This window comes from Acipenser ruthenus, chromosome 8 (genome assembly GCF_902713425.1).
Source record: "Acipenser ruthenus chromosome 8, fAciRut3.2 maternal haplotype, whole genome shotgun sequence".
In the NCBI taxonomy this organism is placed as follows: Eukaryota; Metazoa; Chordata; class Actinopteri; order Acipenseriformes; family Acipenseridae; genus Acipenser; species Acipenser ruthenus.
In genome coordinates this window covers 11,237,508-11,259,705 of record NC_081196.1, presented here as the reverse complement: position 1 = coordinate 11,259,705, position 22,198 = coordinate 11,237,508, and the positions used below count along the sequence as shown (strand labels likewise).

Here is a 22,198-nt window from a genome sequence, read left to right as displayed (position 1 = left end):
AACTCTCTTTCTCTCTGTTTCAATATGCAGCTGCCTGGAGTGCCGTTGGTTGGCTTGTCTTGTCAGCATTGTTCTAGTGCTCATTCCATATGTATGTCACATAGCAGCACTGCCCCCATTCCCTCTCCCAGCTAAACCACCCTCCCCCACTTTGCTTTTGCTTTCTTATCTGAGAGAGATTGGCTCTTTTCACTGTGAGCTTTGCACTCCGCGGGGCCAAATCCACAGACTTCACACACATTTCTGCAGCACTACTTATTTTTCTCCGTCTTTGCTGACCTCTATTCCTTCACTTTCTCTTTGTGGTGGGGATGGTACACTACAGTTGGAACTAATCTTGGCAGCCACTGTACTACAACAGCACAGAGCAAGCAAGATCTCTACTGTCTGCAATATGTGCTCCATCCCATAGGAGTTGTGTGCAGCCGTGTGCTTTTGGGACTAGCAGCAGTGAAGTGAAGAGGTCTGTGAAGTGAAGATTGCTTACTGTAGTCATGAGTGCTGTGTTGTGCGAGTTTTTGTGTCCCTTCTTTCCAATAAGGTAAGGCATCTGTCACACGGTTTCAATATAATATATTTCTTTTCATTTTAATTCCTTATTTAATTGGCTTCAGTGGGAGTCGAGGGTTGTAATTTACAGCGCTGCACTTGTTTAGCACGGCATTCCTGACAACTGTATTTTTTTGCTAATGATACAGTATTTCACAGCTAAAAGCACAGGGATTATTATTATTGAATTTAGTTTTTATTTAATTTACAGCTATTTTTTTTCCTTTCCTCAAACTTGTTGCCCTGGTTTGAAAGTGCATCATAAATTTGAGATGAGTTATGTGAGTGCATGATGCTACTGTGAAATACGAATATAGTCTTTGTATTACAGTACAGCAACCCAATACTCTAGTCCTAAGCAGAGTTGTTTTTTCAAGAAATGTGCAGAGGATTGCCATTCTTTGGGTGTTTACTGATCACAGATAAAACTGTTGATATTTACAATGGTCTTTTTTAAAAAGATTTCCTCTTAGGTTTTCATTTATTTACGCCTCACACTACAGTATTGCACAGTGAGATTTCGTATTCATAAATAAACATACCACTTTGATTGCTTAAGGGCTTACCAGTTTGCTGGAGGGGTAGCAGGTTAAAGCCATTAATGTTTGAATAAGTGGTGGATGAAAAAAGTTGTTTGCACAGAAAGGTACCATATCATGCCTCTAAAGGCTCACAGTAATTTTCACCTGATGTGGATTTTAGATGGAAATCTTAATACTAGTATGTTTCTACTAAACCCAGTAGATTGACAAAGCCATTCCAGACAACTCTCGATAAAGGTGCTTTTGAAAGAGGTTAAGTCCCTTTATATCATACAGTTTGAAATGAAAACCACAAAATAAGCCCCTTTTCCTGAGGCACAAAGTCATATGCTTTCTTATCTGAAGTTTTAAATTCCTTGCGTATACTGACCTGTAGATACTCTTCGAAAGCTTAAGTCATTTTTATCACTCTGAAAACATGTGTTTTCTTTTTTCTAAAACATCTACTACCTTAATTCACTGAGTTATGTTCTTGCTGCCTCTGTGATTAAATCTATACTGTATCACTGGCACATGCATCCACCAGTAATGCACTGCGTGAGTTGTTATCTCCAGTTGTATGTTGAAAAGAACATGCTGCAGGAATTGGCTGAAGGAGCAGACATGAGCTGTGCTTTTTAATGTTTTATGGTTGCCAGGAGTGGCTCTATGGATTGCAGTGCTTTATTTTAAGTTGCCCTTGCTAGCTGACTTGCAGCTTTGCTTGTGCAGCAGTGTCTTTGTCAGACACTGGTGCTGAACTTGATAGTGAAGGTGTTGTCTGGTAGTTTGTCTGTTTATACCAGCAAGGTCCAGGTCCAGTTGTGGAATTGAATTCACTGTACCACACATGAACGTTGTGAGCCTATATTGTTTTTTGCTAGTCACTGAACTTAGTACAGTACGTTTTCAGTTTTAACGTTAAGTTTCATGCATTGTGGTTCTACAGCATCACTGTGTCATACTCCAAAGAATTGTTCTACTTGTAAAATCTGATGAAGCATTAAACCCAAACAGTTATCAACCCAACCTCCCCCCCCCCCCCCCCCCCCCCCCAAAAAAAAAATAAAATAAAAATTAATATAATACCCAGTATTATGACAGGAAACTATTTAACCCCTTAACCTCCAACCATTTTTGACACAATAGTCTGCAGAGCTAAGCAATAGGAATCAAATGTCATTCATCTGCCACTCATTTCCTACTGAGTAATGACAGTAAGAATTAGTTCCAGTGGTTTTAGAAATACTAGCATGCAGTACTGTAGGGTGGGCACATTGAGGAAGGGATGGGCACATTGTGGTAGGGTATTTATTTTACTGAAAAAAATATTATAGATAGTCATATTATTGGTGACTGGGATGGTGGTGTTACAGTAGATGTCAAATAATTAAACCCAAAAAAGACTTCAATTTGCCCCCCCCCCCCCCCCCTGTATTTTGGGAGCGAATAGTGGTATGGTAAAAGTCAACAAGTGAAAAAGAAAAGAAAAAAAGAAAAAATGTGTGGGAGAGAGGGAGAACTACAAACGAGGGAGAAGTTATTAATTTAAGATCATGATTATCGTGATAATTTCTGCTTTGGGACGTCATGATCATTTTTAGCCAATAATCAAAAATCATTTCATGAATGAAGGGACAATAACCCTGTGCAGCAAACGTCTGTGGTTCCTTCCAAATCAGTGATGTGTAAGTTTGGATTGGTCTTTATCCGCTAGGAGCTGGCATGAATGCCGACACACACTGTAGCCTTAATTAAGCAACCTGTTCGTGCTCGGCCTCCGCCCTGTTACACAGGCCCCTAAACACACAATTAAAATCTCATGTAGTTAATTAGGTAAAAAATGCTCATTTTAAAAAAGCTATTTTGAACAGTATTTTTTGTTTAGTATGGCTTGTGTACCCAATTATCTTTGATGGGTCTCTGTTCTGTATTGTAAAAAGGTAATATGCCTGCATGTTTACTGGGAATGCCTGATTCAAATAGGATTTTTCTTAGTCAGTGATTTTGGAAATATGTGTTAGCTGTGTCAAGCCTAATTAATAGTATAGAAATGTTGTCTGATAAATAGATTGAAGTGGTCCTTCCTTAATTGGAGAGATGCACTTTACTGTATGATCAAGTGTTTGCCCAGTAATGGAAACGGCATATTATTGATGTTTCTTGTTTACAGAGCTGTTTTATTATTATGTGCTTAACAGGGCCGCAATTAAAAAAACTACAAACACATTACAGTACAGAACAGAAGTTGCAAACGAGTCTCCCTGGACTTCATTGTGCCATTCCATACAGTACTCATGTGTCATTCAAAATGAAAGAGTGTATTAAAAAAAAAGAAAGCATGCTAGCTTTGAGGTTTGAGGAGTCCCTCAGTCCTTACTGTAGACTCCTCAAGCTTAAATATAATGTGTTTACACTTTACTGTTGTGGACAGTCAAACACTGGAAATATTTGTGTTTTGCCTCACACCATCCATGTGTGTTAAAACTGTGCATTGTAATGAGGTCAATATAAAAATACGTGATTTGTATTGTAGCCTGTATGTTTGTAACCCATATTTTACATCATTGCTATAGCCCTGCCTCATTGAACTGAGATTAAAAGGTAAAGCCCTCACAGCAGGTTTGTTTCTGCCCAGAAGTACTGGAGAAGCACGGAAACACAAGCAGGTTAATTTCGTATACTGACCTTGGGCTTGAACCCAGAGTTGCTACTGCTTCTACCGCTTGTACTAAGATGACAATTAACCTCACTCTTCTGATGCATCGAATTGAAAAGCATCATAAAGATGCATTGAAAGAGAGATCTGTTCAGGCTCTAGTGCTGTTGCAAGCCCATTACAGCAAAGCCAGTTGATGTGCAGTGGTGTTAATAAAATTGAAATTGATCTGAAACAGAGCTGATTTATAGCAGCTGCAGAGGACTCCAGTGGTCTTCAGAAGGAATGGGAGCCCCTTCCTGCTGTGAGCCTCAAACGGTGTTGAGGTCTATGTTGGAAACTGATTTAAATCACATTAATAATGTAACCTTAATCTGATGCCTTTTGATGGTCCCCAGTCTGCCACTTTGCTTATGAAAGTCTTGAGTATACTGTACCAAGCACATCACTAACAGCAGGTTTATTGCACTGTACTGTAATGCAGATAAAAAAAGTTGTATCTGATACAGTAAATGTTGATGTTGTTCTTTCTTTATAAATGGTTTCTGAATGTGCTGGTATAAGATCAAAAGATGTATGTTGTTGGTATACCATAAAAACAGGCAGTAAGTAAGTATACGGCACATCACATGAGCAGGAAAACCAAAACCCAAAGTTAAAGATTATCTTTCAGTGGTATTATTCACATGGTGTCACCCCAATAGTGTCTTGGTCATTCCCAGACACAGCATTATAAGATTGCTTTTAATCACAAGGAAAAAAATCAGGACAAGTCATAAAATTGCAAAGAAAAGATGCTGTTAAATGTGAAAATGAAATGAATGTTTTTCTTCCTGGTATGGCTTAAGCTTGTTATGACTGAAGAAAGGGGCTGCTAAATATTTAAACAGCAGCTAGAGGATTCGGGGTTTTGAACCTGAATTAGCATCATAATGAGATGTTACAGGGAGCAGTGGCTTGGGTGCTAGTGCAGAACAGTGGGGAAGGACGTGTGTGTGTGTGTGTTGGGGGGGCAGGGTGGTGTTCTAAGGAGTTAGTTGAGACAATCCTTGATGGATAAGACAGGTGTGATTGCACTACTGATCCATAGCATGAGGCTATATTTGCACCTACTTCCACATATCCTTTGTCTGCTGCATTAGATGTATGACTCATCCAGGAAAGGAGCTTTCGGTGACATTCTGAAGTTTTACACTGATTTGTAAGATGTTCCATGTTGTACAGTATACTCATCTCGATGTTACACTCATGGGTGCTATACTGTAGCTGTAACTATGCACAATACATTTCAGTTTTACTGGGAATTATGTATGAACTAACTATAGCCATTTGTATTTTTTTTTGTTTGTTTAATTCATGGAAGCCCAACACCTGTATTCTTGAATCATGATACAGTCAAGTACTGTATGTACAATAAAACAACTTTTTGGGAAATGTAAGCCAACTGGACAGCCAATACAGTTACCTTTTTTCAATACATTTAAACTGTAATAGTAAATCCTCAAGAAGTAATTATTGTTGAGCTTCAGACTCATTCATATGATCTAGTCACAATCAAATCACGTGGCCAGCAGCAAAGGTACTAGGATGCTGCAGTTTATCAAGTTGAGTTTGAAATGTATTCATATCATAAGGCAGTGGTACTCAACTCTGGCCCTCGAGATCCAATCCAGTCCAGGTTTTTACTCCAAGCTGGTTCTAATGTAGTAAATTGAAGCTGCTTAGAGGCTAATTTAGGACCTGATTGGAATAAAGATCTGGACTGGAATTGATCTTGAGGGCCAGAGTTGCTATCATTTATTTCAAACTTAAAAGTAGTGTAGACAAGTAGACAAACGTTTTGGCTGAACATTTTACACTTACTTTATAACATTCACAAACAGGCTATTGTTATAAAGTGTGACTGATATTAGAATGCAGAGTATCCATTATATAACAAGAATGAAACAAAGAACACTAAGGAAGAACAGAAAACAAAAGCTCTAAATAAAAAGTATCTTTGTAATGGTCTTTTATCAAGGTCAAGCATTTTTTGTTGGTGTCCTCTGTGTTCTTATGTCAACATAATTAATAACAACAAAAATTAATACAAATATGTGTCAACATGTTTTTTTATATGTTACAAGATTTCTCCTGCATTGCAAACATCAACACATTGTAAATGTGTTAAATCCTTGAAACACACTCAGTATTACAGAGGTGGTTACATACGCTTCAGTAAAGTATGCTACAGTGTAACCTAATTGCAAGTCACCATTGGACATTTTTATTTACTATATTTTTTGCTTCCAGTTCAGTCACATTCAGGGGATCATATTGAGAATAAATACTGGCAACAGTTCTGAGCCCTCAGTATGTTTTCAATTACAGATTAGGCCTCTCTTTCATTAGGCCAATGTTAAGCAGTTCAACAAAAGCCTCAACTCTTCAATAGCAAAATTGATCTTCATAAATTGTGTTCTTTGTATCTCTTTTGCAAACCGCTGATCTAAGGGCAATCAGAACCACATGCGCTAAACTGGTAGAAAATATTGCAGCTTGGCTCCCTGCAGTTTTAGTACATCTGGTTTGGGTGTTTTTGTAATATGTGATTATAAGTTTGCTCCCCTATAGTACATACTGTACACATTGCAGATCTTTCAACTTAATGTACGTTTAATGAACGGTTGATTGTTGACTGCAGATGGAATCTATAACAAGCCAAGTTCAATATTTAAACAAGATGAGTTTTACATGGTGAATATTGAAACGTGGCATTATAAAGCAGACACAGCAATAATACCTGTAACATGTATTATACTTAAGAAATGATTGTTTGTATTACAATTAACATTACATTTAAAAATTACTTGTTAAGCCGTAAGTGTTAAGTGTTATACAGCTTCCTCTCTCTGCCAAATTTGCTACACTTGTATGGCTAACATTGCACATGTTTTCTAAATTCTATTCTAATAATCAATATTGGTTGTATTGGTTGAATTTTAAAGTGATATTGAAAGGTGAAGTTGCTGCTGTAAGTCCTCCAGTTTGTGTTTACTGTAGAATTCCATGTAGATTCCAACTCTACATTAACAGCAGCAGTGTGCACTAATATGAACATACAGTAGTCCTTTACGTCGAGAAGGATATTCAGTATACAGCACATCACAGAGCAGCACACTGCAGCATGGCACTTGGGAGCTGTGCAGTTCTCTTTACCATGTAAATGAGGGCTCAATCATAAATTCTATTAACTGGGAGTATGATTGCAATGCTGAGCTTGAAAGGGCTCTGGAAAAACATTTGTATGAAGCATATAGACATTTCAATAAGCGCCCTGGAGGATGTGCCAGGGCTACCATTTTTCACTACAGTAATTATGTGCAAAAACTTCTTTAAGCGACCTATTGTTCATTAGGGTACACACAGGAGTCTAGACCAGCATATTTCTTATTCTGTCATTGAACACCATTGCAACCTTTTTTTTTATTGTAAGTGTGCAACCATTACAATACTTTTCCTGCATGAACATTAACTAGGCAGTGTCAAGCACGCTGTTAGATGATGTTAGACGTTTAGGACAAAATGTTAACTACCACACTAATGCTTTATGAACATCTGGATTATTTAGATTAAATATCTTTGTATTTTAACATCCTCCCCACTCTTCTGTGTTACTGCCAGTGATGGCATGACATTGCGAACACCACCAAGTGATGTTGCTGTCACCACCACATCAGTGTTATCTTAGTCATTGAAAGGTGCCACACCTCCAAGAACAAATAATTGGTATTTTCCTGATCTAAAGACAATATTAAATTAAACAGGTAATTAATGCAAAAATACCAGCTTAAACTATCTTCAGTGTTTGTTAACACAGCTCATAAAAATGAAGTGTTTTTTAAACTGCGTACAGTATGCTGTAGAAAAGACAAAAGATAGCATTTTAAATTGCAACTGAGGTTATATAACAAGAGGAGTGTGAACTTACCGGAAAATTACATAAGGATGTCATTTTTCCTCAATCAATGTCCCTGCATAAAATTATTTAACAATCACTTGCAACTGTAAATAGCTGCACCCTTTTCCCCTGGTTCACTCAACAGTCATTTTTTATATGTGTACATGTGACCATAGCTTAAACTAGATTGTTTGGACATACTGTACAATGTCCATATTTCAGAATAGCTACATGGGAATTATTAAAAACACATTTTAGACTTTTTTTATCATTTATTTGGGTGATGACATTTCTAGCACTGTTCCATTTGTATTTTTAAGGTAGCTACTGTACACAGAAAACCTGACAACTTAATGAACACTGTTAGTATCTATTTAAACATGTTGCCATTTAGATAATTAAATAATTTTGCCAAGCTTTATGTTCTGCCTAAGCAAAATAGGAACAGACCTCTTAAAAGGCAATAAAAGCATTGCAATGTATTAACATCCATCTGTTTACATGTGTCATTGCCCAAGGCCGTAAGTCTAAAGCAAAATGATTCTGCGTTCTACTGTATACCTCATAGATAAAGACAACAGAAGCAATACATTATGCAAATGCCATTCTTGTTTTATATGACGGGTATTTTATGAAGACTAATAAATGTGAAAGGAAACAGTGTTTTTTTTTTTTGTTTTTTTTTTGAGGGCCAATTTAGTGTCTAGATGACTGCATAATCCATCAAAACTGTTGGGTCTGATTCCCATTTGTGTTCTGTCCTAAAGAATGATAAGCCACCGCTGCAGTAAGCACCAAAAAAAAGTACTTATGAACTGCTGCCAAGCAGAAATATTTGTGATTAACACTGTATAGTACCAAACGCTTACTAAACAGTTTGGAAAAAAATATGTGGGACAGTTGAATGCCATGAAATACTTTAAGCAAAGAAATCAGAGTTTCTTGTGGAAGCCATAGTAAATCAAGCCAAAATGAAATCAGTAATGAAAAGCAAGTAAGGGTGTTCTCCCAGTTATGAATTCTGTAGACTATTGTGTTTTGAGGTACTGTAAAACTCTACACTGTAGGTTAAAACAGCGACATTGGTCGAATTTTAGAATTTATGATTGTTTCATACTGTACTCCCTAATACAGGTGGCCGTAATTATATCCTGACGTTTTAAGAATGCAATGTACCTTTTGATTCCTGTTTTTAAATCTCCCTGTTTGCTTTGTTATCACTATTGATATACGTCTTGTTTAGGAAATGTTTGCATTTCATAGGAAAACAATTATGATTCAGTAGGCAACTTGTTAGCATTTTTTTTCTGCATTGACTCTTGTGGTTATCCATCATCATTTAAGGCTATATCAAGATCACGCTGCACCTCTTGATTGCTGCATTAAACGTGTGTGAGACTAAGCCAATCGAAGCCATACCTTTCTCCAAAACAAACTTAATTCACAGATGTTGTAGGTTAACATGGGTGATGGTATCAAATATTTTGCTGTTTTCATTTCTATTAAATCTTTGGAAACTATGCATAATTCACATGGAGGTATTTAAAAAAAATAAAATAAAATAAAATAATAATAATCAGGGTGATCAATCTTTAAAGTTATGGATAGCCTATTGTTTTTGAAATGAGCCTAAAAATACATTCTGAGCTGCCAGGAAGATTGATACAGTACCTATACTAGTGCAGTATCTCACTACAGTAGTTACAATACCCAAGCATTAGATTGTTCTCTAATGAAAAGTACATTTGGGTATTTCTGGTTAAAAGGTTTCTATAATATTAGAAACATACCTAATAATAGAAACCTAAAAAAATAAATAAAAAAGATTGTACTGGTACTGTATGGTTAAACAAGAATTTATATCAGCGCACTTTGACTGATTAGCTGTGTACAGAGTAAGACATAAGAAGACATTTCCTACTGTCAGACCACCATCATATTTCACCCAAATCCTTTAAATAGTTAGCTGCCTCCTGGAACTGCTTGACAGAAACTCCATAGTGGCAAATGATTCTCACTTCTGCAGGACAGGTTCTCTGGAGACACAGAATTCCACACTTGAACAGTAAGGCCTCTGTTAGGATAGCAAGACCAAATTGAACTGTGGACCAGGGTGTATGTTCATGTCAGTGAACTGATACTTGACATTAAGTGGTGTTGTATGTAAATAGTATCCAGCACCTGGTTCAAGAACAATGGAAGGTATTCAGGATGTTTTACTGGGACATTTTAAAGGATTTTTCTTGGGGGTTGTCTAGGATTACAGCTCACATGCAGGGTGCCCTTTTTTGAAATCGGCAGGCTTGGCAATTGTGAAGATTGTTATAGACAGACTTACAGTAGATACGCACCTCACTGTATATTGAGCTAGAGCAGGGCTTCTCAAACCCAGTCCTGGGGACCCCAGTGTCTGCTGGTTTTCATTCCAGCTGAGCTCTCAGTTACTTAACTAAACCCTCAATTGAACTAATAATTTGCTTAATTGGCTCCTTTTTAATTTTTTTAACTTAACTTAAACAGTTGGAGTAACTTGAAATCTGCAACTTTTTAGGAACCGAGAACAATTAAAAAGGTCTAATTAAGCAAACTACTGTACTATATGTCTAAGTTAAAGCAAATTTAGGGAAAAAAAAAAAACCAGGCATGCAATTGTAAACCAAGCCTTGAGGAAAAGACATTTTGGAATAAGCATTTACTGTAAAGACTTTAAGTTATCAGGTGAAAAATGCCTATCGAATAACATATACACATTTAGGTAGTGACATTATTTTGTGGTACCTGCTATACAGCTTTTGGAATAAAGTCAACAAATAGAATAACAAACATGTTGCTTTCTCATAATGGTTTGCACTGAGCTTTATCAAAACTGTAAACATTCTGAAAAACATGTACAACGTTTGAAGATATGATAAGTTTATAAAGCACTGCACCTCAACAGTAGTGTGTCAGATGTTTTGCTTTTGGATGTTTGAGTCTTTCCATGCCTATTACATTGGAACACTTGAAGTCAGTTTTGTTTACTTACTGGGAATATCAATTATTTACATTACTAGGTAGAACATATTCCTTGTGTTTTTTAATAGTGCTGGGACAAATCCAGATATCCAAACAAACACTTTTTATTCAAATGCAAAAGAACATGTCCGTGTCTGCCAGACATTACACGATGAACAGAAATAAAGTTCATTGATTTATTGATTTACCGCCTTGCCAGAATTTGCATGGCAGTTGCTAAATGAGCAAGGGGAAAAATGTGATTACTCATTTTTTTAATTTATTTTTTAAAATCAGTACAGCCAATATTTACTTTAGTTGAGATTAGGATAGGCACACAATACAAGCAGTCAAATAGTTATCTCTCCATACAGTTGCAAGTATTGCTTCAGATGTTGGAATTGAGTCAGAATCAGATTCCATTTCTGTCTGCCATATAATACAGATCAGCTGTATCACTCCAAAACACCTTATGTTTTCCAACACTGGCCCAACTTGCAAAGGAAATGCATTGTGATCAAAGTTGTTTTTCCTTCTTTTGTGTTGCACTGTTAGTTTTTGTTATGTGGATTGTAATACAGGAGAAATCGTATAATGCCTACGTTTCTATATTTCTTTAAAGTGTTTATTCAGGTTATGAAAATGTGTGTATGGCCATTTTGTTTATTGCGAAAATATGACAATGGCAGAGATTATATAAAAAAAAAAAACAACAGCAAAAAACCCTTTATTTACACAACAGTGTTTATTATTATAAAAAAGACATTTGACAGTTATTACTTCATGGCATCCTTTGTTGTATAGTCAGAGCGGGTAAAGTAAGGTCTTTTGATAACGTCTTCGTAACGTTTTATAAATGAACAAATATTTGAATACTAGTCTAAATCTTGAACAGACATCCAAAAATGACAATTCCATGTTCAACCCAGCACTACTTTGAATAGATTGTTTCTCACTTTCCTGTGCTGATGTATCAAAAACTACTGGAGGACAGCTGGAGGATACAACACATGTCACAACACATTCTGTGTAAAAAGTTTATTTGGTGGTGTAGACTTTCTTATTTACATTATGTTAAAGTCATTTTCCAATCACAGTGGACTTTGGTATTATGAATGGTAGCATATACAATAAATAATTCACACTTTAGAATAATGTCTTATTACAAAAGTCCAGAAAATGTTCTGTACTACAGTATACCCTGCCTTTCCCAAGTTTTGTTATTGTCTTTTCGAATACCATACATTTTTCTAGATTGGAATTTGAATAGTGTTGAAAAAATGGTGTTTTGCATTCTAAAAGAAATGACATTTCAGCATCAGATGGAAGACTAATGTTTTCTAGTGGGTCATTAGCAGAACGCACAGATACTGGGGGGAATGCCAGTCCATTATACAACTAGTCAGTGGAAATATTTGGTTTCCAGAATGTAACCACCAATTGTTCTCACTGTCTCTGGAACATGGCATTTATCATGTATTGGTTGCTGTCAATAGTCAAACATATTTGCATGAACCTATTTTCTTATTGTATTTTTGTATTTGCAGAAATGAAGATGTTTAACTTTTGTTTACAGAGTGAATGTCCCAGATTTTATATAGCACTTAAAATCTGACAATTTGGAAGTGAAATGGCTATTTGGGGGGAAATTGTATGCTCCTGTAGACTAGATGTAAAATATGTTTTATTGCCTGCAGAAGTTACTGACCCAGACCCTCTGATAAGAATCTTTTTTTTTTTTTTTTTTCTAAGCTACTTTGCTAAACAATGCAAATGAGTGCTAGCGTTTACAAACAGCCTTAATGATTTCACAGGGACTCATTGCCTGGCAACCTGAATGTATAAAATCACTATCCATCTTATTGATCAAGTGAATAATTAGTCGGCTGTCAGCCTTGGGGTTGAAAGCTCAGGCTCGTAACAGTGGTGTATCTTTACGATGTAGAACTTTTTCTTTGTTGGCTTGCCTCCTTGATGACATCACTTTCCCTCTGCTTTGTTTCAGGGTGGAAGAATGATGGGATGGCTGTAAATATGGGCCACTGGGCAGGCACACAGACCTCTCTTCTCTGCCTTGCTCTCCTGCTTCTCCAGCTCTTCGCTCGCTGTTGCCAAGGTCTACAGAACCCAGCAGTGCTACCTACCTTCTTCTTCACACATTCCCTCTACAATGCCACAGTCTATGAGAACTCGGCTGCCAGGACCTACGCCAACAGTAAAGTTAAAATGGGGGTCACATTAACGCATAAATCATGGGATATTAAATACCGGATAGTTTCCGGAGACGAAGAAGGTTTTTTTAAAGCAGAGGAGTTTGTAATGGGAGACTTCTGTTTTCTCAGGGTTAGGACTAAAGGAGGAAATGCTGCCATTTTAAACCGAGAGATCCAGGATAATTACTTGCTAACTGTAAAAGCCACTGTCCGAGGGGAAGATTTAGATGCCTGGGCAAAAGTCAACATACAGGTTTTAGATATGAATGACCTACGTCCTTTGTTTTCGCCAACAACTTATTCCGTAACGATAGCTGAGAACACCCCGCTAAGAACTAGCATTGCACAAGTGACAGCAACAGATGCAGATATTGGATCCAACGGGGAGTTTTATTATTTCTTTAAAGACAAAGTTGACCTTTTTGCAGTTCATCCTACCAGCGGGGTAATCTCTCTGAGTGGCAGGCTAAATTCTGATGAGAGAAACAGATACGACCTGGAAATCCTAGCAGTTGACCGTGGAATGAAACTGTATGGAAACAATGGCGTGAGCAGCACAGCAAAGCTTTTCATTCACATTGAACGCATCAATGAGCATGCACCAACCTTAAGCGTGGTGACTCACACTCCGTCTCTGCTTGACAAAGATCCCACCTACGCAGTTTTAACTGTCGAGGACATGGATGAAGGTGCAAATGGCGAAATAGAATCGGTTTCCATTGTAGCTGGGGATCCTTTGGACCAGTTCCGCTTGGTTAAAAGAACTGGAAGCAATGAATATAGAATAAAGGGATTGGAACCAGTGGATTGGGATCATTTCCCTTATGGTTACAATTTAACCCTTCAAGCCAAGGACAAAGGTTCTCCCCAGAAATTCTCTGCCGTCAAGGTTGTTCACGTGTATGTCAATAGACCTCAAGCTGTTGAAATTAAGTTTGAAAAGGAAATGTATGAAGTCAGTCTCAGTGAGTTTTCACCACCTGGAGTCAATGTGGTTGCTGTTAAACTTTCCCCCGAGCCTCAGGATGTGGAATATAACCTAAATCCTGGACCAGATTCAGATTATTTTAAGATAAACCCTCAAACCGGATTGATCACCACTGCCCGACATTTAAACATCCTTGAAAAGGAGCTCTTTGAACTTCAGGTGGTTGACCTAGAAAGTGACTTGAAAGTTAAAGTGAGCATCACAGTGGAAGATGAAAACAACCATGCACCCCTGTTTCTACAACCATCATATGAAGTGTTTCTGAATGAAAGCATAGCAGTCGGAACAAATGTTTTGACTGTTTCAGCCACAGATAGTGATAGAGGGGAAAATGGTTATATAACGTACAGCATTGCCAGTATACAAGCCTTACCTTTTACTATTAATCAATTCACTGGTGTCATAAGCTCTAACAATGAGCTTGATTTTGAGTCTTCATCTGAGAGCTACATTTTTGTTGTCAGAGCTTCTGATTGGGGTTTGCCTTACCGGCGTGAAAGTGAAGTTAATGTCACTGTACATCTCGAAAATGTCAATGACAACAAGCCCCTTTTTGAGAAAATAGCCTGCCAAGGTGTAATATCGTACAGTTTTCCACCCGGTGGACAGATCACAACTGTTTCTGCCATAGATATAGATGAGCTCGAATTAGTCAAGTACAAAATTATCTCTGGGAATGAAAAAGGATTTTTTGAGTTAAATCCTGATTCTGGAGTGCTGGTGCTGAGAAAAAGTTTGACTACTGCCAATCCAAAAAATGGAGTCTTTAACTTGAAAATAGCAGCTACCGACGGCGAAAACCTTTCAGACTCAATGTTTGTTAACATTTCTGTTGTTCACGGGAAAGTGTCATCAAAAAGTTTCAGTTGCAACGAAACCAGAGTTGCCCAGAAGCTAGCTGAAAAGTTGCTAAAAAAGGCTAAAGCTAACAGTAAGCCCAAAATAGAAGATGTATTTATCGATCTGTACTCGGTCAACAGGCAGACTCCGCAGTTCGATAAATCTTTTCCATCTGAGATATCTGTCCGTGAGGACCTCAAAGTAGGAGGCAGTGTCTTGAAGGTCAAGGCCTGGGATGGAGATACTGGCTTTAATGGTCGGGTTTTGTTTACCATCTCTGACGGGAACAAGGATAGCTGTTTTAATATTGATATGGAAACTGGATTAATTAGTGTCTTGATGCCAATGGATCGTGAAAAAGTAGACCGATATCTTCTGAATATTACCATTTATGACCTAGGCTCACCTCAGAAGTCTACATGGAGGCTATTGACCATAAATGTGGAAGATGCTAACGACAACACCCCCCAGTTTTTACAGGAGAGCTACTCTGCCGTCATTCTCGAAAACACAAACCTTGGCACAGCAGTTATCCAGGTTGAAGCTACTGACAAAGATTTAGGACCTAATGGTGATATATTATACTCTATATTGACAAGCACAACTCAGCTGGCAATTAACAGCTCAACTGGAATTGTTTATGTAGCTGGGCAGCTTGATAGGGAATTTAAAGCTCATTTCAATTTAAAAATAGAGGCTCGTGATAAAGCTGAAAGGGGAAAGCAGAGGTTCTCAGTTGTTACTCTAAAGGTATCCTTGGATGACGTTAATGACTGCCCTCCAGCATTCATTCCATACAGTTACAATGCCAAGGTTCTTGAAGATCTTCCGGTTGGCACCATTATAGCCTGGCTGGAGACACAAGATCCAGACCTTGGTTTAGGTGGCCAGGTAAGATACACTCTGGCAAATGACTACAATGGGAAATTTGAGATTGATAAAGCCAGCGGGGTTATTCGTCTGGCTAAGGAGCTGGATTACGAGAAGCAGCAGTTTTATAACCTGACAGTGCGGGCTAAAGATAAAGGGCGTCCAGTGTCTCTACTGTCGGTGTCCTTTGTGGAGGTGGAAGTGGTGGATGTAAACGAGAATCTTTACCCTCCCTATTTTTTGGATTTTGCTGTGAAGGGAACGGTAAAGGAAAACTCACGGATTGGCACCAGCGTTCTCCAGGTCACAGCTAGAGATGATGATGTTGGAAGAGATGGAGAGATTCAGTATTCTATTCGAGATGGTAGCGGACTTGGCAGGTTCTCTATTGACGAAGAGACAGGTACGTCTTTTTTAAATCATTAATATGAATATGAAATGCTGGATTGAGAAAGTAGCCCATTGAAAGTAGCCTGGTTGGGGAGGCATTTGTACAGGAGATTGGGGGGTAATTTGGTTTTATATTGCATATACAATGTGCTGGGGTTACTTCACAGTCCAAAACAAGATGTATTATAGGTGAACTTTTTCATATTTTAAATGTATGGTATTGTGACAGTGTAGCATCACAGCCCGAGATGCTACCCACAGGAAATAGACCTAGAGACTGAAAGCTACAGTTTAAGCACGTATGCGCACGTTTATTTAACAAAACAAACAAAAACAGGAACAAAATAAACACAGCATGAGAGCCAAAATAAAAAGTTCAAACATAAGAACAACACACTTGTAGGCTGGGCGTTAGCCTTCACTACCACATTGCAAATAATACAAAAATCACAGCACTCCCACTCCCTCACCCTCATCCTCACCCTCACCCTCACCCTCACCCTCACCCTCACCCCCCAAACTACTCCAACAAACAAAGGATTTTGCTTCCTTTGTATACTTGTGACCACTTGCCAGTTACCATCGGTTACCTAATTGGAGAATTGCCACTTCTGTGATTGATGGCAGGGACAAATGTAACCCCATTCCAAACAACCTAACATTCTCACACACACACACACTATTTATAGCAGCAGGTATGTGCTAAAGTAATCCAGCAACTGTATAATTGATGGCAATATTTTACTGTATTGACCACCTGCAATTTTAAAGGAATGATAACCTTTAAATTATAAGTACAATTTCTAGATCTACAGGAAGATGGGAATTAATGTATTTCAATGCAACATCACAGGTAAAATAAAAAGTAATATGGTGACCGTTCAATTTTATAGCTTTACAACATTTCTTTACATCTATTCTTTGAAACAAAACAAAAAAATGCATGCCTTCAGTTTTTAGGAATTCAGAAATGTTCTCTATATTTGTGTGCCTCATAGTTACTCTGTGTTTTAGAAGCAGTGTTAGCCCATTCAGCCCATCATTTCTGACCACTTTTTACACTTACAGGCAGCACATTTCGTGTTGACATCGTAGCAGGATTTCTGAGAACTGCCTGCTGTAGGGTGGTGTTTTTTTTCAGTGTGTGTTTTTTTGCATATACGGGATAAGACCACTCGTTGTGATCAATTCAACTTCCTCTGCTGGTACATGTGTGATTGAGGACGTATTTCTGAACAGAATGAGGTTTAAAAAACATTTGGAGTTCCCTTTCACTCTTGGCGCTGGCATCTTCTTCACACGCGCTGTCAGAACTGCCGTAAATTATTAAAATTAGTGAAATTAGTTCGTAAAGGAGAGGTGAAAAGTTGGAAGAAAACGCATAAAGCCTGTGTGCGTGCGTGGTGCGTGTGTGCGTGCGTGCGTGCGTGTGTGTGTGTAACTCGAATCGATACATAAGAGAGGGAGGATGTCTCTCGGAGAAAATTAGAGGTAGTCTGTTTTTATTTGTTTATTTGAAAAAAAAAACTTAACTGAATATACATTTTTTTTAAATGCAACGTAGATCTAAAGAACAGTCTATTAATTTTCTTGAAAAACGCTGTACCACTATTTTTTTTTTGTAAATTCAGATTCCAGGCTTGCACCTATCTGCGGACGCCCATACTGTAATTTCAGGCTACGGTATAAAGTACATTTGGAAATACTTTATTTGCAATTAAGTAGGAACATACTGATGTTATTTAAAAATGACATTGTTCAAACAAGGACATAATTATGTATTATTTAACGCAAGCATAATTTCTTTGAGATTTTTCTGCAAGACATTTTGACATGTGGAGTACAAAGCAGATGTATTGAGTTCATAAGCAGTTTCTGTTAATACATTCCTCATATTCGCGGAACTGGGAGGTCTCTTTGGTGTTTAGAGAGAAAGTACCCTCCCTCTTTCAGACTTCAGTGTCTTTAAGAACAATAACTTTCAAGCCTGATTCTTACACTTTCTTTTACGTATCACAATGATTGCCTGTTGGTTGAGATTTATTTATTTTTTAAACCATAAAAATGTTTTGTAAGTGAACGCTTGCCCCTTGTCTGCTATGAGGAAACACTTAGACAAGATGTTTAGTCTGTGAAAATGTGAGTTTCCTAGGGAACAGCATATATAAAATAAATGAACATAAGAAGAATATGAATGCATTTAAGAATAACATGTTGGCTTTTTCTGTTAAGTAAAAAAATGCTAGTCAAATACAAGTGATTGAACCCATAAAACAAGTTATTTTTTAGTTGCTGCCATATTCTTCACATTACACACACTCATGTTAATTAAAATGGATTGACTTGCATAGAAAAAGAGGAAATATGACTATACTATATTTGCATTGTATTTAATCTGGAAAACACATTACTTTCTGAAGAAGTACCACTGTACAGTTGTATCTATTTGACTGCCTTTCTCATGACTGTCTGCCTGTCTGTCCATTTGTTCTACTGTCTATTTCTATTAGAATGCTACAATACAATAATACCATTTACCACCAGAAAATAAACTGTTTCATTCTAGCTAAATAATATAATTTCTGCATCTTTGTTGATACATTTCTGTAAGTGTTTGCACAGAAACCATACAGTATATGCAGTACAATGAAAATATATCAATGTGTGCCGCAGTATTTTAGGAATACAACAAAAGAAAGATGGAAAGGATAAGCGTTTTCTGTATTCCAAAGCAGAACAGGTTTATTTCAAGCAAGGGTTAAAATAAAAAAAATGTCATCAGCGAGGGGAATTGGAAACGACTGTACTATGGTGTTCACACTTTTGTGTGAATGGGCATGACTGATTAATTTGGTAGTCAAAATGTCATCCCTGACTTATATAAAAATATATATATATACACTGGTAATTGCCTAGAGCATCACAAGGAATGAAAACACACATTTGAGGAATTTTCAAGGTAAAAGGTTAAGAAAGCTGTGTGTGCTGACATCTTATTTTGGGTGAACCAAGAAATGTTGTCATTACTGCACTCCCCTAACCCTAACCCTAACCCTTACCCTCAATTACTGCACTCCCTTAACCCTAACCCTCACCCTCAATTACTGCACTCCCTTAACCCTAACCCTAATCCTCACCCCCAATTACTGCACTCCTGTCAGTGTCAATTGGGTGCATATTTTCTGTTTTCTACAGCGTTCCCATGGCATGTCAACTTGATTTGCTTTTGGGGAGACTCTTTTCCAAATCTTAGCCTTTCAAGGATATACAATGTTTAGAGTAAGACGTGTCGTCCAGCCAATGCAGGTGAAAATGCCCATACACTGCTGTAATTTACCAAACACTGGTACACAGTTCATTGTGAGTTACTATAGCAGGTGATAATGGAAAACATTACAAAAGCTCAAATGCTGGAAGCATTGTTAAATCCAACAATGGAAATCTCCCTAATGCCCTTCCAGGTAGTAAAGTCACATGAGAAATGGAGATATTATGCAAATAATCATGAAGATGAGTGCCTGGTATTATATTAGCAAGGCAGGAGTGAAGAAACGAACACATACATTATTACATTCAGTATTTTTATTTTATTCCCCAGTACTGTGCTGCAACATTAAAACATTTGTGCTCCAACTGTATTTCAGAGTACTGAACTCCTGATTAGCTCTGCACTTGCAGTACAGTACTGTACCCTATACTGTAGCAGCAGACACTCACTTATTGATTTGTTGTGTTCCTTACTTTTTCTGTGCTAATATCTTAACGCAGACCAAATCACTGTCACTACATCACCCTGTAGAGCAAAGAAGGTACACTATACAGTACGCTTATGACTATGAGTGCTCGGCAAATAATTTGATGTTCAGTTAAGATGTAATCAGGTTTTAACATTTCACAATAAGAGTAACTGTTACGCATTTGGTTCCATTATATAGATAGTTGTTGTATTCTAATAGACTTGTACTTAATTGAACAAGTAAATGGTTACATTGAGTTACTTTTCCCATATACGCCATGCTAAATCCAGATCATGTAGGATTTTTTTTTTAAATTGATACCTGCTGGACAGTAAAATAACACTCATAATGATAGCATGTGGTGAGTGTTGCACAGTAGCAGATTTGTGCATGTGGGCACATCATGAAGAGATATATCCTGTAATGCTTCAAACAGCACTGCTGTAAAAAAAAACTTTGTCGACATTTTGTTTTAACCATCTGCATCACAAACAGCAGTAAATGCAAAATCGAATATATAAACTGTTTGAAAAGCAGGTGTTGTAGCCCGATGTGTTTTGTCAGAAGTTTTTTTTTTTGTTTGTTTTGGTTAATGTGTAAAATAAAATAATGTCCATGCAGTATACATAGTGTTCTATATTTCCAGTTTATTTTCCGAATTTTTCATTACATGATTTTTTTTCTTAACTGAACGTTGGTTTTTACTCATTTATACCCAATTTTTGTCTCTACTGTTCAATATTTTCCCGGTACTATTTTCTAGGAAATACAGAATATTCTGATTAAAATGCTGTTTTATTATGACAGCCCTCCACTGTATTCTAGGATACAGCAGGTATGTTTAGACATTGGAGGATCAAATAACATTCAAATGTGGTTCTCTGTTCACAAGCACATTATCACCTGATTATGTTGACCAATCAAAGTCTGATTATTGTGGCAATTGCTGGGCGTAGTAACTACTAGCTTGATTAAAAAACAAAATTGAAATACGTACACGTAAATCAGTTTATGAATATACAAAAGAAATGAATGTTTCGAAGTACACAAAAAGCTCAGTGGGTCAGATGAGGCAGAGGATGCATAGCGCTGCACATACTGCAGCATTGAGGTACATGTTGGCGCTGACAATAAAAGAACATACTGAAAAACAAGCGACACATTAAACTACAACAATAAAGTGAAGTGAGAGACAAGCAATCCATTTATGCAGCTTTTACACACGCTTTAATAAAAGAGAGCGCAGAATGACTGTGTTAATGAGTTTGTGAGAGCGCTGTGCTTTGCTGGACAGTCACTGTTTATTGCAGAGAGGTATGTTGGTGACTTTGTGCAACATTACTGTCCATCAGCTAAAACACTGTCTAACGCCGACAATCTTAATCGTAAATATTTGACAGAAAATTGTGATGCGCACTGATAAAATGTCCAGTGGGATTTTTGATGGCTCCCGATGGCTTGCGTTGTCCAGTTCTGTCAATTTTCTTTTGTCTCTATGATTTCAAGGCAAATTAACCTGGCTTGTTTTACGCTGATGTCATGTTCATACCTTCTGCAGATACTATGTCCGTCAGCACAGTGATTGCTGAAACGGTCGCAAAGTACCAGCTAACTTGGGAAAATGTGTCCTCGACTTGCACAGATTCTGCTTCATCATACATGGCAGGGGCATTAAAGTTAATCAGAAACCAGAACTGCTACGCATCATATTCCACATGTAAAGTGTGTATACTGAGATTTTTTTCCCGATGTTGCAATTAAAAAAAAAAAAAAAAATGTGTATATGTAAAATAAACTGAAAAATTCACGGGAAATAGTATACAGTAGGTCTACGGTATCTTTGAAAAATGTTGAGGCTTATGCACTGATACAGTATCAGCTTTTTTTAAATTTTAATTTTCATTGCTTTCCTGATTGTACTTGAACATATGCAGGGTCAAAGCGCTGTAGTCTTTCAATTATTTTTGAGTAGGCAATTAACACCGACCTCAGCTTTCTTCTCACACATCTGAAGAGGAGACTGTGTAGTCTGGTGGTTAAAGAAAATGGCTTGTAATCACAAGATCCCCGGTTCAAATCCTGGCTCACTTGCTGTGTGACCTTGAACTTAACCTCCTTGTGCTCCATCTTTTTGGTGAGATGTTGTTGTAAGTGACTCTGCAGGTTATGCATAGTTCACACACCCTAGTCTCTGTAAGTCGCCTCGGATAAAGGCGTCTGCTAAATAAACAAATAGTGAGCCACTAGAATGTTCAGAAAGAGTCAGGCTTCATTTCACTGGAGAGGATATCACATGAGCTCATTTTAGACTATGGCTGCTGTTTCCTGAAGCATGGATTTCTATTATGTAGGTGCCTTTCTTTTTAATAATCAGCTGGTAGCTTTACTACTATAGACGTGCATTATTAAACTTGAGATTTGCTGAGTGTAGTACTGCTTGTCGCTGCTTTCGTTCTCCATTGATTCTCCAAGCTCTACTTGGAATGCACTAAGCTTT

General features: G+C 37.5%; 1 protein-coding gene across 9 annotated transcripts in view; it reads left to right on the top strand.

Annotated features, from left to right (window-relative positions):
• Positions 1–22,198, top strand: part of LOC117407088 (protocadherin Fat 3-like) — a 178,173-nt gene that overhangs the window by 27,483 nt on the left and 128,492 nt on the right. For 8 of the 9 annotated variants that reach the window (XM_059028492.1, XM_059028490.1, XM_059028491.1 and 5 more), the window contains exon 2: positions 12,669–15,977. In XM_059028492.1, coding sequence (XP_058884475.1) covers positions 12,686–15,977 — 3,292 coding nt within the window. In that variant the 5' untranslated portion in view covers positions 12,669–12,685. Of the gene's footprint in view, positions 1–185; positions 542–12,668; positions 15,978–22,198 lie in introns of those variants that run through there. The other variant, XM_059028485.1, reaches the window with a different exon arrangement.